The sequence below is a fragment of the Eurytemora carolleeae genome, unplaced genomic scaffold (genome assembly GCF_000591075.1).
Source record: "Eurytemora carolleeae unplaced genomic scaffold, Eaff_2.0 scaffold2284, whole genome shotgun sequence".
NCBI lineage: Eukaryota > Metazoa > Arthropoda > Copepoda > Calanoida > Temoridae > Eurytemora > Eurytemora carolleeae.
The window spans coordinates 1-20,863 of record NW_019398168.1 but is presented as its reverse complement, the minus strand read 5'-3'; the positions used below and the strand labels follow the sequence as shown (position 1 = coordinate 20,863).

At 32.6% G+C, this 20,863-nt stretch overlaps 1 protein-coding gene across 1 annotated transcript; it reads right to left on the bottom strand.

The window, feature by feature from the left end:
• Positions 1-1,575: 1,575 nt before the first annotated feature.
• On the bottom strand, positions 1,576-19,521 carry LOC111716927 (potassium voltage-gated channel subfamily KQT member 1). The gene is made up of 15 exons (XM_023492436.1): positions 19,515-19,521; positions 16,514-16,600; positions 15,358-15,455; positions 14,759-14,836; positions 13,296-13,370; positions 11,325-11,390; positions 10,695-10,805; positions 9,406-9,501; positions 8,283-8,351; positions 7,281-7,342; positions 6,874-6,933; positions 5,318-5,388; positions 4,311-4,539; positions 3,439-3,512; positions 1,576-1,685 (listed from the first exon to the last, which is right to left on the bottom strand). The coding sequence occupies exons 1-15, from the start codon at positions 19,519-19,521 to the stop codon at positions 1,576-1,578; spliced, it is 1,293 nt and encodes a 430-aa protein (XP_023348204.1).
• Positions 19,522-20,863: the final 1,342 nt, after the last annotated feature.

Sequence of the window (20,863 nt, the reverse complement as noted above, 5' to 3'; positions counted from 1 at the left end):
ACATCCATCTTTAGGGCGGTATTAAAGGGAATGTATATCCATCTTTAGGGTTGTATTAAAGGGAATGTATATCCAGCCTTAGGGCGGTATTACAGGGAATGTATATCCATCTTTAGGGTGGTAATAAAGTGAATGTATATCCATCTTTAGGGTGGGTATTAAAGGAATTGTATGTCCATCTTTAGAGCGGTATTAAAGGGAATGTATATCCATCTTTAGGGCGGTAATAAAGTGAATGTAAATCCATCTTTAGGGCGGTATTAAAAGAAATGTATATCCATCTTTAGAGCGGTATTAAAGGGAATGTATATCCATCTTTAGAGTAGTATTAAAGGAAATGTATATCCATCTTTAGGGCGGTATTAAAGGGAATGTATATCCAGCTTTAGGGCGGTAATAAAGGGAATGTATATCCATCTTTAGGGCGGTATTAAATGGAATGTTTATCCATATTTAGGGCTGCATTATATGGAATGTATATCCATCTTTAGGGCGGTATTAAAGGGAATGTATATCCAGCTTTAGGGCGGTATATTAAAGGTAATGTATATCCAGCTTTAGGGATGTATTAAAAGGAATGTATATCCATCTTTAGGGCGGTATTAAATGGAATGTATATCCAGCTTTAGGGATGTAATAAAAGGAATGTATATCCATCTTTAGGGCGGTGTTAAAGGGAATGTATATCCAGCTTTAGGGCGGTATTAAAGGGAATGTATATCCAGCTTTAGGGCGGTATTAAAGTGAATGTATATCCATCTTTAGGTCGGTATCAAAGGGAATGTATATCTATCTTTAGGGCGGTATATTAAGGGAAATGTATATCCAGCTTTAGGGATGTATTAAAAGGAATTTATATCCATCTTTAGGGAGGTATTAAAGGGAATGTATACTCAGACCAATACACACAGCCAGGTAGTCTGCTAGAGTTTACTTTATGAAAAAGGTAATTGCTGCAATTATGCATCTGGAATCTTTCTGAAAGATGAACAATGAAGATGGACTTGTCTCCTGTGTCAGTATACTATAATGTTCTTGTTCTACAATGTAAACCGTACAAAGTCAGAACATAAACAAACAAATTGTAAACATAGCAGACAAAAATCCTACAGCTTTTTAGTAGGTTTCACTATACTAAATCAAAGAATTATTTAAAATACTTTATCGAAATCCTCACTCACTTCCAACATTTTTTGGGGCACCCCGTGTTTATTTAAAAGAATGATTTTCCTATTTCTGAATTGTTTTCAAGATAAATATTGATTAAGTACAGTTTAACTCAGTACTGTACAGTTTAACTCAGTACTGTACAGTTTAACTCAGTACTTGCTAACATCGAAAGAATTTACAAAATCTATTCTTGACAATTTTTTAACAGGTTTTATAATATTATACCTCTATATCAATAATTGTTAAAAAAAGCTATTAAATATGCAGGAACAGTTTTAAAGAGCTCCATATAATTATTTAAGTAAAAAACTAAATATCTGAAGCATTCCATTATCAGTCCAGTTAAGAAAACAACATTTTATAAATTTATTCTTTGTCTCCTAAGTACTGGGTTAGACTGTATATTTAGAATAATAATTTTCTTATTCCTGAATTGTTATCATGATTGCCAGCAAATGTACTAAGAATAGCTCTTGCATCTCTAAATCTTCGGTTGCTAGCTCTTGAAGCTGCACCTGAAATATAAAAATACTATATTAGAATTTTTGAAATAAAGTTTTTTTTTGTCCAAAAATTTTAATTCTTTGGACAAATCCGGTCCCATAGTTAATTTACTCGTATTGAGAGTACACAAGAACTTATTTCTTCCAGCTCAAAGTTTACAAAACAGGATGAAGATAATATTAAAAGGATAATTCCAGAATCAAATTAAAACATTAAAAAACCAGATTGAAATATTGAGTATATACAAGTTAGTAAAGGTATAAACTTTAGAAAAAACCACCTGGCTTTTTATATCTAACATATCTAAAACATACAAAAGTGTATTTTTTACATTTTTTCTTCAAAGACTGTTAGACATTGTGTACCCTATGATTAGCCTTATATTGCTGCATTAACGGTTTGTCTGCAATGCTTCAATTTCAATTAAGTGCTTGTTAACTAAACGATCTAAACCATCCTAAAGTGTATTTCTAACATTTTTACTTCAAACACTGCTTGACATTGTGTACTTTATGTTGCTGCATTAACGGTTTGTCTTCAATGCTTTAATTTCAATTAAGTGCTTGTTAACTAAACGATCTAAAACATACTAAAGTGTATTTTTAACATTTTTTACTTCGAACACTGCTTGACATTGTGTACCTTATGTTGCTGTATTAACGGTTTGTCTTCAATGCTTTTAAATCAATTAAGTCCTTATTAACTGAACGTTCTAAAACATACTAAATAAAGTTTTGCTATACCAGGTAACTGCAGGAAATATTTAAACCGTTAATATTTCCGACTGCGAAGATGTCAGGTTAATAATACTGGACTATTGTCATCGACATCGACATTCTGGAGACTTAATGTTTGCAGGATATCCTCTGATTAGTTCTTTTGCACTAACTGCTTGTCTGATGCTTTCAATTTAATGTTGGGTTATTCTAAAGTTTACAGACACATCATGTAGAAATGGAATGCAGATCAGAATTCAAAATTAGTTTGAAGAGAGTTATGTGGTAAATAGATGTAAGGGCACCCCAGGCCCACTTTTTTCTAGATTAAGTGCCACTAACACTGGCTATCACTTTTAATGGTGTATGTTTGTTTACCATGTTCTTATAACTGTACTACAAATTAGAATTTAAAGAACAAACAGTGGTCCTGGTTAAATGTAAGGCCAACCAATTTTTACCTGTTAAATGATGATGTTTTGAATTTTCTAATTCATAGTTTAAAAATTAAAGTAAATATTTATAAATATTTTCGAAAGATTCTGAATTTGATTCTAAAATCTGACATCAATACGGACTGCATGAACTTCATTGTGGTTGCACATTGCACACCCATGACCCCTTGCGGATCGGACCTTGCATTGTCTAGCACCTCTTATATGCTATCCAAGAGTAACCAGTCGTCATACTCAAAAATCCAAATTTAATACAGTTTGTAATTCACGCTGTATTTCCATTGTTCTAAAAGCATACTTCTTTTAAAGGAATTCATTTACACTACTTGATATTCTTCTGACAGGAAGGAAAAGTCCCTTTATGAGGCAATAGGTCCATATCCCATTTATAAATAAGTTTGCTTGTGGGCAACTGAAATGCAATTTCTCGTCCTCGGTCCCTTTAAAAGGTGGAAAACAATGATATGATTATTTCTAACTGTGCAAGTGAAGACTGAAGACATTTACTTAGCATGTTATATAGCAAACTTTAGTTTAGTTTAGTGCTGTGGGTTCTAGTCTAAGTTTAGTTTAGTTGGTGCTTGCAGACTCACTCCTTGATCTCTCTAGAATTTGTCCCACTGAGCTGAGCCTTCTCCTTATTGTGGAACTATCACGAGAGGTTGACCTATAGTTGAACTTTAAACAATTTAAATTTGTTTGAGGCTGGGCGCTCGCCGCTCAGAACAGCAAACGGTCGTTTTTTCAACAAACATTTAATGAACAGGAGTTCTTGTTAATAACTGTTTTACTCTTCAGAAAGGAATGGAGCCTTAGCCTTGAACTATAATTATCTAATCACATTGGCAACAATGATGTTGCAGACCTTAGAAATCACAAGCTATGAACTATGTTAGACTAAATAGTTAAAATATCAAAGGTTTATCACATCAGCTAGGCCGAATTTAAAGAATTTGAATCATGTCACTGAACTGCTAATAACCAGTTCCAACTGTTTTCCAATCTCAAATCATTGACTATAATTTTAACTCGTTCCAACTATGTTTGAACCATGTCTCTTATTTGAACCGCGTCTAGACGAGGTTCTTTAAATTGGGCCTCAGGTTTACATGATATAGGGGATTAAAAATTTGAGTTTATTGCAAAGACTCAATTCCTTTATCAAACACAGTCAGAACTGTTCTTCTAAAAACTAGAACCTTCATAAATTAACAAAAGTGGAAAGAAGGCTCTTTTTTTCTCTTTAACAATAATGACCATTGTACAAGAAAAATAAACTATCGATATTTACCTATAACTATAAAAACGAAACAAATATCTATGGAATGGGACTATTTATGAAAAAAGTGGAACAAACAGTTTAAAATTTTAGGAATGTGCCAGCCTTCAATGTGTGTAAGTATTAACTATTACTATAAACTTAATTTTGTGAATAGGGTTTAGTTCTCAATGTGCAGCTTGTCACCTAGAAAAGTTACTGATTGATTTGCTTCTCTCCCCTTCCAGTTTTAACGGTTGTAAATCCTTGTCCTCCAATGAGAGTCTACGCTTCTCTTGATTCGTTGTGTTCTGGCTACTTCGAGATCTCCTTATAGAGAAGGATAAGATGGAGGGACGCCTTATTGTCGGGAGGAGGTGAAATGATTTAAATGAAGTTGATTCAAACATTGAAGATGCCTCTGAGGATTCAGTTCCTACATCAATTCAGATCTTAGATGTTTTTTTTTACAATAGTAAACCTGGCATATTACCTCTCACATATCATGTTTAAAACTTTGTTAAGTGATTTATCAAAATCAAGTGGACGAAATTTCTTTTTCTAGTCAGCCCGCGATTTATAAAATTAGGGAGAATAAGACTCAGGTCTTAGATGTCATTGAGACTAATAAAGGACTCGAGCGGATTTAAGTTGCAGTTTATTTTCTCCAGAGTTGGGTTTATTAAACCTGTTTAATATTGCATTTGTTGGATTTTCACGTTTGGAATTGGCGAATTCCAGTATTTGATTATGATAAGAATCAACATAGAGACTATTTCTATTCTAAACCCAATCAAGGTCGGTAATATTGTAATATATAAGTGGTAGGAGCTGTCGATCACGTGACACAACCTGTCGTCAGCTGATTCATATAATATTGGTATAAGATTGAGCCTTAAACCTGTGTCTGAGGAATTAAGACTCCAGTCGATGCTTTTGAATTGCGGGCTCTGAAGAGTAAGTTTTTAAAGAAGCTTTATTTCTGTTCTTTTGGGAAATCTTTGCAGAAAACTAATGCAAGTAAAATCATTAAGCTTCTGTTTTCTTGGTTCAGCCAATTTTAGAGAATTGTTGGACCTCACTTCAAAACATTTGATTTTTTAAAAAGTAAAAAAATAAAATATCAGAGTCTTCATTTTAATGTCTACATGCCTGTGTGTGTACATCCTCTTCTAACAAAAGGATGGATAAAATATGAATGATGAATTAAAAACCTTGAAATCTTGTGTCCTGACTAGTCTCTGGTCTGGAATCAACATCATTCATACTTCCACCAGTTTCACTTCTAAAAATTGAAGATTTGTAAAAAATAAAAAATAAATTTTCGCTAAATCTTCCGCGTTGTAAAAACAACTATTTGTTTAAAGCCATCTTTAAAGTCTATTTAAAAACACACGAAGTGAACTGTTTATTTTGACTAATTAATTGTATTGTAAAAAAATTCAACTAATTTATGAATAAAAAAGTACAGTTAAACCCTAAATGAGCCATACATCGAAAAAAATGTATCAAATTTCGCCTTGACAATTTTTCAAAGGGTTTTATACTATTTTACGTCAATCTCAGTATTTGCGATAATAAATTAATAGCCATGAATATGCGGGAACAGTTTTAAAGAGCTCTATATAATCATTTAATTAAAAAACTAAATATCTGCAACATTCAGAAAGTGAAAAATACAACATTTGATGAATTCTTTCCATGTATGGCTTATTTAGGGTTTAACTGTATGACTATTCATCAAACTTTTTGTGGCGTATATTTTCTCAAGATCTAGAAATAAATTGTTACACTGTTTTTCAAAGGAATTGAGTCTTCAAAGCGCAAGTTTTCTAATCCCTATATTTTTGCAATCTAATGATTTAAACCTTTGATATTTTAAATCTATATTATTTACTCCAACAGAATTCATAGTTCGAAATATTGTGTTGCAGAGATATAGGGATTAGGATATTGGAGTTTTTTCCCTTGAAACTTTCTACAAAATAGATTAAAACAATACAAAGGATTTTGAATCTGATTTAAAGTTTGTGTAATATTGTTATAGGTTTCCTCTTTAAATTTAAGTAAAGTAAAACCCACAAAAATGTTGAATAGGACGACATCAGAATAATAATGAAGTGTATTTAAAGTTGTTACAAAGCAAATATGTTTATGAAGTGAAATGGGTCTATTCTTTTAATATTACACACATTTGCTGAGTCTTACGTTAGTTTTTGTCTAAAAGTCCTCTCTATCTTCTTTTTCCAGAGGTTTCTGGTCCCCACTGTATATCCAATATTTGCACCGGACATACATTTTAGATTTTCTATCTGGGTCTTTTCAAGTGATTGACAGTTTTCAGTTTTTAGAAAAACTACTTTGATCGTTTTATTATCAACGTAAAACAAATAAAACCGAAAATATCGATTTAAAAACAATCTCTTTTGGTTTTCAAATGTGAAGAATAAATACCAAATTTTATAATGAATGATCGTTTTTTTCTTCAAAACTTTGATTTGTCCCTTGGAATTTGGTTTTTAAAAGCTTAAAACTAACACAGTTAGTTTAAACTCTGTTCCTTCAAAACTACAAATAAAAATAAATAGTTCTTGAATACCAAAACATCAATATAAAATTCATACTTGAACTGACAAAGCTTTAAGGGTACCATAGTGAATCAGACATGGAGGCCACTTTTTAGAGGCTCTATATCGAGTAAATTTTAAAAGCTAAAACTATTAGAAGAAAGGGCCACTTGGAAAAAAATGCACATTTTATATTTGTTCACCTATTTTCTTGGTTGCTTGGCATTACAATATTTGACTGAGATCCTTTAGATTTTCTTCGCCTGAAACAGCAATGAAGTAAAAAAACGTGAAGTTCAATCAGGGGCGTATACAGGGTTGAGAGGTTATTCCCCCCTCCTCATTCTTAGGAAAGTTAAAAAATTTCAGTCCCCCTGGACAAAGTCCTGTATACGCCCACTTTAATGAATTCTAAAATTTTTAACAGTATCTTTTTTTAAATAAAGAAACTGATTATTTTCTCAAACTCCTTATACATCTACTGACCATAAGGCTGCAAATCTTGTAAATCTTGAATATTCGAGTATGAGAAGAGTAATCGGTTTATTCTTTTTTATAGAAATTGACTATAAAAGCATAAAAATTAACAAAATAAATTTCTTAACAAAACCTTAATACACTAGCTTTTCTTGCCACGCCTTTCCAATGAATAGAGTTGGTTGAACCGCAGTCCTAGACATAAAAATCAGAATTAAAAAATATAAAAATGACAGAAACTAAACTGAGCTGAAAATTTTAGAATGGGATATCCTTAATCCCGTTCTTTTAATTAATCCAGAGATTAATAACAAGAGAAGAACAATCATTATATATTTTCTGGAGACTAAGAAAAAGAGTGGATCAAGCAATAATCCCTATATTCACTATTCAAAAGTTCCCAGCTCTGGGCACGTCAAAACCCTGATGAAGAATGAAAGAAACGCAGTTGTCGATCTAAAACCTTGTAAGCTAATGATTTTTAATCAAAAGTAATAATATCTGTCTATATATAAATTTGGCTTGTCTGTCTGTTTGTATCCAATAAACGTCAAAACGGCTGAACCGATCAGGCCCAATTTTTTTGTGGGACATCAAGTGACAACAGGGAAGGTTTATGAATGATCAAAATTTAAAAATAATGTGTTTTAAAGGTTTTTAATTTTGTAAAAAATTTAAATTCTTGAAAATCCGCGAATTTTTTTTAAATCCGCAAAATTTTTTTCTTCTTTGTTTTTAAATGTAAAACAAAAAGAACATGTTCAGAATTTAAATAGAGGATGGGCGCAAAGCGCCCTAAAAGCCTAGTTAGTCTATATATAAATTTGGCTTGTCTGTCTGGGTGTTTGTCTGTTTGTTTGTATCCAATAAACTTCAAAACGGCTGAACCGATCGTGACCCCAGGGAAGGTTTGTGAATGATTTAATTTAATTTAAAAAAATTTGTGTTTAAAAGTTTTTTATTTTTGTAAAATTTAGAAAATGCGCGAAAAAATATTATGAAATCCGCAAACTTTTTTGTTTTTGTTTTATACTGTACAAAGAGAAGATGCTCACAGATAAAGCCAAAATTAAAAGTTGAAATAGAAGATGGGCGCGAAGCGCCCTAAAAGCCTAGTATATTTATAATATTGTACCTTGAGATGTATTTTCCATGTAGCTTTACTATTGAAACTCTTATCAGCTGCATAACAGCGCCATAAACTCTAAAACAAAATACAGAGGTTACAAGAAAAAATCTGCGAAATATCATTTTGCGAATCTATCTGAAAAAAATTTCAAGCTCAGCATCCGACTATTGTTTGATTTATGCAGAAAGTAACCAAAGAACAAAATTATGTAAGAATTTATCTAATATTGCAAATGAAAACTATGTAGATAAACTGTCCATGAACAAGTCTCTAGTAAAGTCAAACATGATTTACGCGAATCCGGCTAAAAATGCGTGCAGAATTCCACTGTTAAAAGATTTACTATTAATCCAGTCAAATCAAAATGTTTTATGCGGATTTAATTATGATGAAATAGCTGAAATTAGTGACGAAATATGTAAAAACTACCTTTTTTCGTTTTCGACTATATATTAAATATATATTTATTTGTTATATCCTCGTTGCTTATAATTGTGTACGAATAAATAGATTAATAATAGTAAATTCGGCCATTTTCAAAATATTTCCACAACTGAAATATTTGGATAAACATTACAAGAAATTCCGTGGGGAAATATTTTTAAAAAAATAGGTTTTCGCTAAAAAGAAGTTAAATTTCTCTCCTCAAACTCTAATTTCTTATTCATATTATTTTTGCAACTTGATGTGATATATACCTTAGATATTTAAAACTAAGAAATTCTGCAAGATCATAGATTCAAAGTGTAGAACTTTAAATCTATCAGGTTCAAAGAGAAATGGATTAGAAATCAGAGTTTGAGGCGAGTATTCAATTATTGGACTCGAGCTAGGAACTCTTGTATTGTGAATATCGAGATCAGTGCTTGATCTCGATCTTTTGTTAATCTGCAGATTAATTTAATCTTTATTCGATATCCGTAGTATCGCACCTTAATGAGATAACATGAATAGATTAAGCATTGATCCGCTAACTAAAAGTGCGCTGCATAGTAGATATCCAGATCAAGCCGATCGGGATTATGAGGATCAAACACAAAAGTTCCCAGCTCCGAGTATTTACATTTTTTATTTTCTGAATTAAGTAAAGATTTAAAAAAGATATTTGGCAGTTAATGTTTTGTTTTACCTGTATTAAACCTGCTGCTGCTGGTATTTGTCTGTTGAAATGTTTCTGTCTTTGCTTTTGTTGAACTTTCAAAGCAAACCCAGATCCCAGAATACCCTGCAGCAGGGGAATTATTAAAGTTAGACATCGTTTTCTGCTTTGTTTCTTAAACATTTTAGATTTCTTAATTTTTTCGAAGAATTTGAGGTTTACAATGACATGATATCTATAGCGGACAACTATTGATAGTTTTGATCAATAGCTTTCACAAATCGTTTTCGCAAATATTTTCATAAAGCGTTTTCACAAATCGTTTTCATTAAAGAATTATATATTGAAGAAAGCTCAAATATAGGTACAGCAGATAGAGTAAATAATGATATTGTTATTAAAGAGCAAAGAATGATATAGTAAAAAACGAAGCAAATATATTGACGGCGGGCAGAGCAAAGAACACCTTTTTAAATACGGAGCACGTATTCTAACAGAAGGCAGAGCAAAGAATGAAATAGTGAATACAGAGCAAACATGCAGACAGCAGATAGAGCTACAAAGAATGATATGTAAAAAATCGAGCAAACAGCAAGAAGAGCAAGCATGATATTGTAAATATAGAGCAATCATACTAACAGGTGGAAGAGCAAGAATATTATATTGAATACAGAGCAAACATACTAACAACACGAAGAGCAAAAAATATTTTATTGAATACAGAGCAAACATACTAACAGCAGGAAGAGCAACGAATGTTATATTCAATACAGAGCAAACATATTAAAAGCAATGATATTGTAAATACAGAGCAAATATACTTAAATCAGGCAGAGCAAATCATATTATATTGAATACAGAGCAAACATACTTACAGCAGGAAGGGCAAAGAAGGATATTGTAAAAACCGAGCAAATATACTCACAGCAGGAAGAGCAAAGAATGTAAAACCGAGCAAATGTACTAACGTCGGGCAAAGCAAGGAATTAAATAGTTAATACATAGCAAATATACTAACAGCAGGCAGGGCTATGAATTATACATTGAATACAGAATAAGCATAACATACCAACAGCAGGCAGAGCAAAGAATGATATTGTAAATCAAACAAACTTAAAGCAGGTAGAGCAAAGAACGATAAATTGTAATTTCCCATCAAATATGCTTACAGCCCGTAGAGCAAAGAATGAAATAGCAAATAAAGAGCAAATATACTTACAGCCGGCAGAGCAAAGAATGAAATAGCAAATAAAGAGCAAATATACTTACAGCCGGCAGAGCAAAGAATGAAATAGCAAATAAAGAGCAAATACACTTACAGCTGGCAGAGCAAAGAATGAAATAGCAAAGACAGAGAAGCAAGAAGCAACAATTTTGCCCATCCATGTTCTCGGGACAGTATCTCCGTATCCAATTGTAGTCACAGTTATCTAGATTAAGTTTATGTAAAATGTACACACACAGGGGTGGGATACAGGGGGGCGGCAGGACTTTTGCTGCACCCCCCCCCCTGAGATTGTAGAATAGCTAGCATTTAAGGGAAAGAAAACCTAGTGCAAAACTGAAAAAAATAGCTATCTTAAAAAAATTTTCCCATGGTCTTTTGGTTTCTAAATCTGCATTTTTTGTTCCGAAATAAATCTACCACCCCCTCACTTAAATCCTGTATCCTCCCCTGTACACAGTACACACAGGGTTACCCACAAAGATTTCGACTTTAATACCGACCTGAAACTCTTCAATGGCAGATTATACGATTTGACAAGAAAAAAGTTCAAAGTTATTTAGAACTCCAAATTAAACATATAAATTTTGAACAAGTGTTCGTTTTTGTATCTTAAAATAAAGCTATTTAGTACTTTGTATTGTTTCATGTTTTTTTAATGTTTTTTTTTGATAAATTGTATTTTTCCATTATCGGAAATGTGTTATGAAGAAAAAAAACTTACCACTCCCCACCAAAGTGCGTCAGCATAGCTATTAAAATCCGATCTTCCGTTGGGACCGATTGCGTCCTATATTCGATATTACAAAAATCATTCTTTTCCAAAAGTGTTACAATGTTTCAATGACTCTGTTAACCCTTATTAGGATAAATCTACCAGAGCTGAAAACTTTAGAATGGTGGATATCGAGATTGATGCTTGATCCTCTCTCTTTCTTAAGATCGAGACTAACCTAATCTTGTACTCGTATCCTGAAAAGTGTATAAAATTCAACCAATCAGAGTTGCGAATATGAAGCAGATAAATTTAAAATTTGTGCGCCATTTAAGATTAAGAAACGGGAAGGACTCCATAATTTTAAAAAACCGGTTTTTGATTTTTTCTCTACTATATCCAAGAAAGAACGGTTTAAGAAGAAAATCAAAAGTTTTCAGCTCAGGTGTCTTTTTAAGTTTCTTTTTGCCTTCCAAACGTTTAGTGGGTTAAAAAGCAACTTTTCGGAAAAGGGACATTTCAAATATTATGACTACTTTTGAAGGTTATAACGGTATTTTTATTCCATCGACGAACCCCCCCCCCCACTATTTATTGACATTACCTCAAAAATAAGCAACAAGTTTAAACAAACTTTTTTCAGAGACACCTGATATATAGCCTGGAGGTGTCCCCTCGCCCCCTCCCCTTTAGAAGAACTGTGAAGCTGCAATAGTCTAATTTTTTTTCAAAATAAGATCATTCTTTTTTAAAGTGTGTGGAATAATAGAGAAAAAAATATTGTTGACAAATATGCAAAAACAACTTTCAGTATTTATTTTTCCTTCTTTGCAGTCAAATCCATGTGAGCTTTATAAAATAACATTTTTTTGTTACATATAGTGCATTGCCTAAATTTTATTTAAACGTAAATATGGTTTGGTTTTCCATTCTAATTGCAAAATTCAATTCTGTGCTTTTACCAATTTGTTAAATAATTTTTAAGTTTAAATTATATATTATTCCGATATATCTTTTTTTATTTTTTTAAACTAGGCTTATTTTCTTTCCCATTAACAGTTTTAGCTTTTATCCAAAATGTCACTATTTTAAAACGTTCTCAAATTTGCGAGGATGTTTTATTTAAATTCGTGCATTTTCAAATTCAATTAAAGGGAGTGTTCGCGAAAAATGAAAGAGGGTATAGGATTAATGCGATTAAAAAGCGCTTTTGATCGCTACTAATCTTACTTCTATCTGTTGCGTCCATAAGGAGAAAATTGTTAAAAACGACTAATACCGAATAACTTAGCGCCCATGCAAATTGAGAAAATTGCAACATACGACTTAGACCGTAAAAAATCAATTTAATTTCAAACAAATCATTTAGATATTACACCCTATAGTCATCGATTATCTTTCGCCACATTTGTATATAGTTTATATTTTATAATATTTTTTAATTAATTTGTTTTGAATTTGATTATTTCTCTTGCGGCTTGCGCAACTATCTAAGAATGCCGCGGATCACTCACATTTTTCAAAATCAGTTAAAACGTTTTCTAAAAAAATAAAATATTATAAAATATAAACTATATACAAATGTGGCGAAAGATAATCGATGACTATAGGTTGTACTGTCTGAATGATTTGTTTGAAATTAAATGGATTTTATACGGTCTAAGTCGTATGTTGCAATTTTCTGAATTTGTATGGGCGCTAAGTTATTCGGTATGAGACGTCTTTAACAAGTTTCTCCTTATAGACGCAACAGATAGAAGTAAGATTAGTAGCGATCAAAGGCGCTTTTTATCGCATTAAGCCTATACCCCCTTTCATTTTTCGCAAACACTCCCTTTAATGTTAAAATTTTTTCCAAGCAAAATTTTTTAATTATGACGGTCCATAAATCCTCCATGAGTCAGGTCAGGTGAGCTGATTTGCTTAAATATCCAGACAAGCCAAATATATTATAGATGAAATAAAATATCTGAATATTTCCTTTTCGCTGAGGTAAACAAAATACGATGAGAATATAAGGCCCAGGAACCCAATATACAGGGTTGTAATTAGTTCCTGAAACAATATTAAAGTACAGGGACAGGTCGGGATTTTTCATTTAAGCATTTAACTGAAATTTTATTAATTGAAACCTGTCCAATGTCAATGTCCAAGGGTATAATGCAATGAAAGTTATTTCAGAGGTGTACGCATCTTTTGTACTGCAGTGTACTGTCTCTGGGCGGTAATGTAAACACAAGACGGATGTCACAGCCTGACATGGGATCCATCTTTCACAAATAAAATCAATGAAATATTCTGGTCAAAGGAAACTATTAAGTGAATTATCAAAATTATCAAAATTAAATGCTTTTTTCCTCCACGGATACTAAACAAACACTGATGCACCTATTCTTTGTTTACAAATTCCGCACAGAGAGAACTGGTTTCAATATGTACGCAGAGTATACGCAAATGCAATTAACTTTCCTTGCATTACAACCTTGTACATGTCTGTAACGTACAGTAGGATAGGACCTGTTAAACTCTGGAATAGACACACGACTGTAACTCAATAGACTTCAACATTTCAATGAAACGCAGAAAATGTGCACTGTGCACTGATTACTGTAAGTGTTCACTGTGCACTGTTCACTGTCCACTGTTCACTGTGCGAGTGTTCACTGTTCCCTGTGCAGTGTTCATTGTTCACTGTGCATTGTTCACTGTTCACTGTGCACTGTTAACTGTTTCCTGTATAGTGTTCACTGTTCACTGTGCATTGTTCACTGTTCACTGTGCATTGATCGCTGTTCCCTGTATAGTGTTCACTGTTCACTGTGCATTGTCCACTGTTCCCTGTGCAGTGTTCACTGTTCACTGTGCAGTGTTTACTGTTCACTGTGCATTGTTCACTGTTCACTGTGCATTGTTCACCGTTCCATGTGCAGTGCTCACTGTTCACTGTGCATTGTTCACTGTTCACTGTGCATTGTTCACTGTTCACTGTGCATTGTTCACTGTTCACTGTGCATTGTTCACTGTGCATTGTTCACTGTTCACTGTGCATTGTTCACTGTTCACTGTTCACTGTGCAGTGTTCACTGTTCACTGTGTAGTGGTCACTGTTCACTGTGCATTGTTCACTGTTCACTGTGCAGTGTTCACTGTTCACTGTGCAGTGTTCACTGTTTACTGTGCATTGTTCACTGTTCATTGTGCAGTGTGCACTGTTCACTGTGCATTGTTCACTGACCTATTTATCTTAATAAGCTTATTTCAAGGTACAGGTAAAACACCGTCAACAGAGGCGATTACTTGATTGTCGTCTTTCCATTCCACAGTTTTATAGATTCTATTCATTGTCTACCTGTCTACTGTATTTATCGTCTACCTTTCTACTGTATTCATTGTCTACCTGTCTACTGTATTTATTGTCTATGTCTACTGTATTCTTTTTCTACCTGTCTATGTATGAAGACGACCGAGCCTAGAAGTCTCCAGGTTCCCCCCTGTCGGTCAACATGTAGCATTCGCAATATCTGAACAGATTAGACTATCACACCGGACTACCCTCACCAGACTACCACAAATACCTTCCAAAGTACCCCGACGTATCACGAAGTAATCCCAAAGTTCTTCGGAAAACCTTGAAATTCCAAAAGTACCTCAAAGTACCTTGGAGTATACCTGGGAACCGAAGTACTCCAAAATCCTAAAGTACCCTAATACCCTTATTTTCCCTGGATTACCTCAAAGTACTTCAAACGTATCCCACAGTAACCGAAGTCACCAAAAGTACCCCAAAGTACCCAAGTGCCCTATAGTAGCCCAAAGTATCCTGAAATGCCCTAAGGCACCAAGAAGTACTGGAAAGTACCCTGAAGTACTACTAAATGCCCTAAAGTACCCCCAAAGTACCCCAAAGTACCCAAGTGCCCTATAGTAGCCCAAAGTATCCTGAAATGCCCTAAGGCACCAAGAAGTACTGGAAAGTACCCTGAAGTACTACTAAATGCCCTAAAGTACCCCCAAAGTACCCCAAAGTACCCACAAAGTATACCTGAAGGAACCTAATGCCTCTGATAGCTGAAGTAGCGAAGACCTGTCCATTACTCCCAACCGAAAGAACTATTATTGATGCTGAGACAACAATTAGATCTAAACAATATTTAATTTTAAATCATAACAATGAAGACATTTTTTGCCCTTGCGACAAACATTAATTCATTGATAACAATGTCTTTGCAACCCGATGGTGTTTCATATTTCAAACTTTGAGTATTTGTTCAAACAGTATCACAATTTTTAATTAAAGGTCTATGAAGGATTCGAAAATTAAAGTTCGAGACGAGAAATCTGATCCTTGCAAATAAATTGTTAGGTACAATAGATGGCAACCTAGAAATTGTACACTCTCAGTACAGCTGTAATCTTACGTCACAAGTGTCAACTCAGTTATTGCGTCCGACAAAATTATTGATAATATAATATTGATAATTTTAGATATAAGTGCTTATCTTACTGTAAAATAAGTTTGATTTTATGTGTTCTTTATTTTCTGTTTTTACACTTTTTACTAATCTTGGAAAACATGTCAACTAATGTGAGAAAATGTCGTTTTCCTCTTTATATTTAACACTTGTGACGTCGTGTATGATTGGTCCATTTTGTCTGTTGCCACCAATTGTTTTTCATAATCTATTTGGTGTCTGAAGTCAAAGAAAAGATTTTGTTTAGATTCGTTTTTTTGTCCAATACGGTAGGTACAGAAGGGCGCGTTTGTTTTTTTCTTCACTTTGTTCGTTCATTTTCGTAAACGACTCATTTTTTTCGTCTTTTTCCATCGTTAAAAAGAAATTGCTTTCGTTTGTTTTCTAAATTATCTTTCATCTTCCATATATTTAGTTTGCTTTCTCACTGAACGATCGTTCAGTAAAATCGTTCGTTCAGTTTAATCGTTCGTTCAATAAAATTGAAAATTTCGAAAAAATCATCTTTTCAGATAGAAAACAATTGTTCTTTTTTAAAGTTTGTTCAAAAACTCGTTCATTCAGTAAAAAAACAATCCTTTTTAAAAAAAAATCGTTCATGAACGAACAAGACTGTTTGAACGATTTAAAATCGTTCTTCCACCGTTCGTTTTTTTCTGAAGGACACCATCATTCACAAAAAAAATGTTCGTTCAACATGAATATGTATATGCTAATAAGGAATACCTATTACACAGATAGGTTTTCTGATGAATCTAAGTCTACCCAATGCTCCCATATATTTAGATCTACACCCTGCAGCCCACAGACGAACTGTACAGCAACAAATATTCTTTAATCTTCATAGCAAACAATTAAGACATCCCCCCAAAAATATTTAAATTATTTATATATATACAGTAATACACAGTAAGAACCATAAAACAATATTAAGACCAAAGATTAATAACAATACAGATAGAACACTAGATGTCATCTTTTCGAGATTTAAGGTTTTTTGTTCCCAATAACCCTGAGGCAGAAGTCCAAAGGAGTTCCGCGAAGGCAGCGTTGAATTACAAGACAGAAAGAGAGCATGCGCTTAGCTCCTTTGGGCCTCTGCCTCAGGTTTTTTTGTGAACGAAAACCCCCTAAATCTTGAAAAGACGACATGTAGTGTCCTATCTGTATTGTTATTAATCTATGATCTATGATGTTTTACCAATAACAACTGGAATTAATTTGGGACATTTTTTCTAAAAAAAGAATTCCGCATGTCGGTTTTTGGAATTTATCATTAGATTAAAAAAAAACACAAAGAAAAATTCGATTATCAATAAAAAGGTTCATGGTACCGATGTTAATGTTGATAACCCCCCCCCCCCCTCGACAAAAAAAGGATCAAGGAACTGTCATTGTAATAACTGTTTATTTTCGGGTTCTCTGTGAAAGAGACTTGCGCATTTCAAGCTTATAAGAAGCAATGAAGAAATTATCATAATTAAACACTTAAAGATTATGTTGACAGTCCCTTTAAGGAATAAGTTTGATTAAAGAATTCCCTAAATACTCGACTCCAAAGAAAGCCACTAACCAAATTTCCTGAAAAAATAACATATTAATTTTTTCAAAAATGTCACAAAACTGGGATAACAATCAAGGTAGGGATTAGAGAGTGCTGACAGATTTTAAAAAAATAAGAAGATATGACTGAGAGTCGTTTTTATCTTTTAATTATAAATGGCTCATGAGTTATGTGAGTTGTATTTATATCTTTTATAATTGTTATTATCAGACAGATAATGCAATGCAAACATAAATATTTCAAATTAATTTAAAATTAGTAGAAACAAATTTGATGTTATAGCAACTACAATTTTAATTAATGAACCAAATTGTCTAAAATAATTGTTTTACACCAAAAGCCTATTTTTAGATAGAAGTCTAACTCTCGTTAGCTCTCATTAACCGTTAACCCTATAAAGGCTGGGGGGTCTGAATCTATGTAAAGCCTCTCATTAACGTTTAGTCCGTTAACCCTATAAAGGCTGGGGGGTCTCAATCGATCTATGTAAAGCCTGGGGGGGCATGGGAAGCCCCCCAGGCCTTAGTGTATAGGGTTAAAATGCATGTTCAAAGCCCAATTTTTTAAGATTACATCGATAACTCTAATAGTTTTGGTGCTTGGAAGGGTTAAAAAAAATGCTAAAAGGAGTGTCCAAAAATGTAAAAAAAATAGTTTTGTTTTTGTTTTAAACAAATTTTATATTTATACATCCATTTTTTCAGGGCTTTTTAAAATTATAGTTTTTAGATTTGTAGCTTTAGTCACGAAAAAAGATATGGGCTATTTTAGATTTTTTTTTACACGGACCGGACTTTTTATCGCCCTGTACCCTGCCCTATGAATAAAAAAATGTAATCCTTTACATTTCTGTTCATAAAAAGTCCAAAATTTTACGGTGATAGTGTTAAAATGAGATTGCTGGGCCAAAAAAACAAGAGGCGGGAGTCAAACGCCCCCCCCCAAGCCACTATAGGGTTAAGTGACTTGACTAACAAACGAAAAACGTTATTATTATTAGTTAAAAATTAATTAACGAACGAATGTTTAAAAAAATACAAACTTGTCCAGCCCTAAAACGCTTTATAAGTATTTACACTGTATGTTTACAAGGCCCTGCCTCCCTGCTGCTTAAACGGAAATCAATATGAAACATTAAATTATAATACAATAATTTTAACATTTAAATAAACATTAAACATTAAATATCAAGGTCTGACATTTTACTTTAAAGTTTTTGTCTACATACAGTATATCCCATATTACAGGGGACGACAGCAATATCATTGTAAGGGAGTGTTCGCGAAAAATGAAAGGGGGTATAGGCTTAATGTGATAAAAAAGCACTTTTGATCGCTACAAATCTTACTTCTATCCGTTGCGTCTATAAGGAGAAAATTGTTAAAGACATCTCATACCGAGTAACTTAGCGGCCATACAAATTGAGAAAATTGCAACATACTACTTAGACCGTAAAAAATCAATTTAATTTCAAACAAATCATTTAAAAATATTACAACCTATAGTCATCGATTATCTTTCGCCAGATTTGTATATAGTTTATAATTTATAATATTTTATTGTTTTAGAAAACGTTTTCAACGGATTTTGAAAATTGTGAGTGGTGTTGGGCATTCTTAGACAAGAGAAACAAACAAATTAATTAAAAAGTATACATATGGATATATTGTAAAGTATAAATGATTGTTGTGTTATATAGACTATAAATATATTGGTTCCTAATTGATTTCTCTTCTAAACGAAAGTCAAATGTAAAGGATAACTTAAAGTTCAAACTCGTGAAGAAGCTATTTTCCAGTGAAATTTTAAATATTTATAATTCGATATTTTGTCTGAATTCAAGAAAACAATCGGAAAACTTTTTTGCTAGGAAATAGACTTTTAGGGCGCCTTTGCACCCTTTTTCTAGATATAAATATGATTTTAGCTTTTCAAGGCGCCAACTTTTCTTTGTATCGTACAATTTAAAAGTTTCGTGGGTTTTTCTAAAATCCCAGCTGTAATCATTTGAGAAATACCCAACTTGGCTTGATCTGTTTAGCTGTCTGTGTATAGACACAAAGACAAGCCTTTATATATAGGTTAATTGAGTTGATTTAGAATTAAGATAAGCAAGAAAATGACCAAGATTTGTCACTTACAAGATAAAACAACACAACCTACCTGCCATTATTATTTTAGAAAAAGCTTAAAGGGACTGTAAAGAAAAATGAAAGGGGGTATAAGCTGAAACCAAAGCATTTTAGGAGTTGATCGAGACCCACAAGAGTTCTATTTGATGTTCCTGTCTCGTGAAATTGATATAAAACGGTGTCAAATTTATGCGAAAATTTACATATATTTTTAATTTTGTACAGAGTATATTCAGCAATATAAGGAGAAAATTTCTAAAAACGACTTATACCGAAGAACGTAGAGTCCATACAAATTGAGAAAGTTGCAATTTACGACTCGTAACATAAAATAATCAATTTAACTATAAACAAATCATTCAGATATTTACAATAACAACCTATAGTCATCGATTATTTTTCGACGCATTCGTATATAGTAAATATTTTATAATATTTGTTATTTGTTTTATATACAATGCACTTAAACCTTTTTTCCGCTAGGTGTCTCTGCTACGTGTAATCATTCAAAGCATCGAGAGCTGCAGGCATCTGGCGGCCATCTATTTTGGCGTTTTATTTGCATTGTATAAAAACGAATATTAAATGTTAACTATATACGAATGCGTTGAAAAATAATCGATGACTATAGGTTGTAATATCTAAATGATTTGTTTAACATTAATTTGATTTGTTTACGATCTGAGTTGTATCTTGCAACTTTCTTAATTTGTATGGACGCTACGTTCTTCATTATAAGTCGTTTTTAAAATTTTCTTCTTATAGACGAAACAGATAGAAGTAAGATTAGTAGCGATCAAACGCGATTATTTTTCGCCGTACGCCTATACCCCCTTTTATTTTTCGCGAACACTCCATTCAAATTGAAAAAAATTAACTTATCTCGCCTTGGTTATGTCAGGGTGTAAAGGCACTATCTTTATTCAGAAACCATTAAAACACGTTCTTTTATTAATTTTTACTAAGTGTTAGGGCAGAAATTCTTTTCAGCATCAAACCAAAATTGTAGAAATGTTTAAGGTTACGCTAAACTAAAGTAAATTGTAAAAATGTTTGAGGTTACGCTAAACTAAAGTAAATTGTAAAATGTTTAAGTTTACGCCAAACTAAAGTAAAGTGTAAAAATGGTTACGCTAAACTAAAGTAAATTGTAAAAATGTTTAAGGCTACGCTAAACTAAAATAAATTGTAAAAATGTTTAAGGTTACGCTAAACTAAAGTAAATTGTAAAATGTTTAAAGTTACGCTAAACTAAAGTAAATTGTAAAAATGTTTAAGGTTACGCTAAACTAAAGTAAATTGTAAAATGTTTAAGGTTACGCTGAACTAAAGTAAATTGTAAAAATGTTTAAGTTTACGCTAAACTAAAGTAAATTGTAA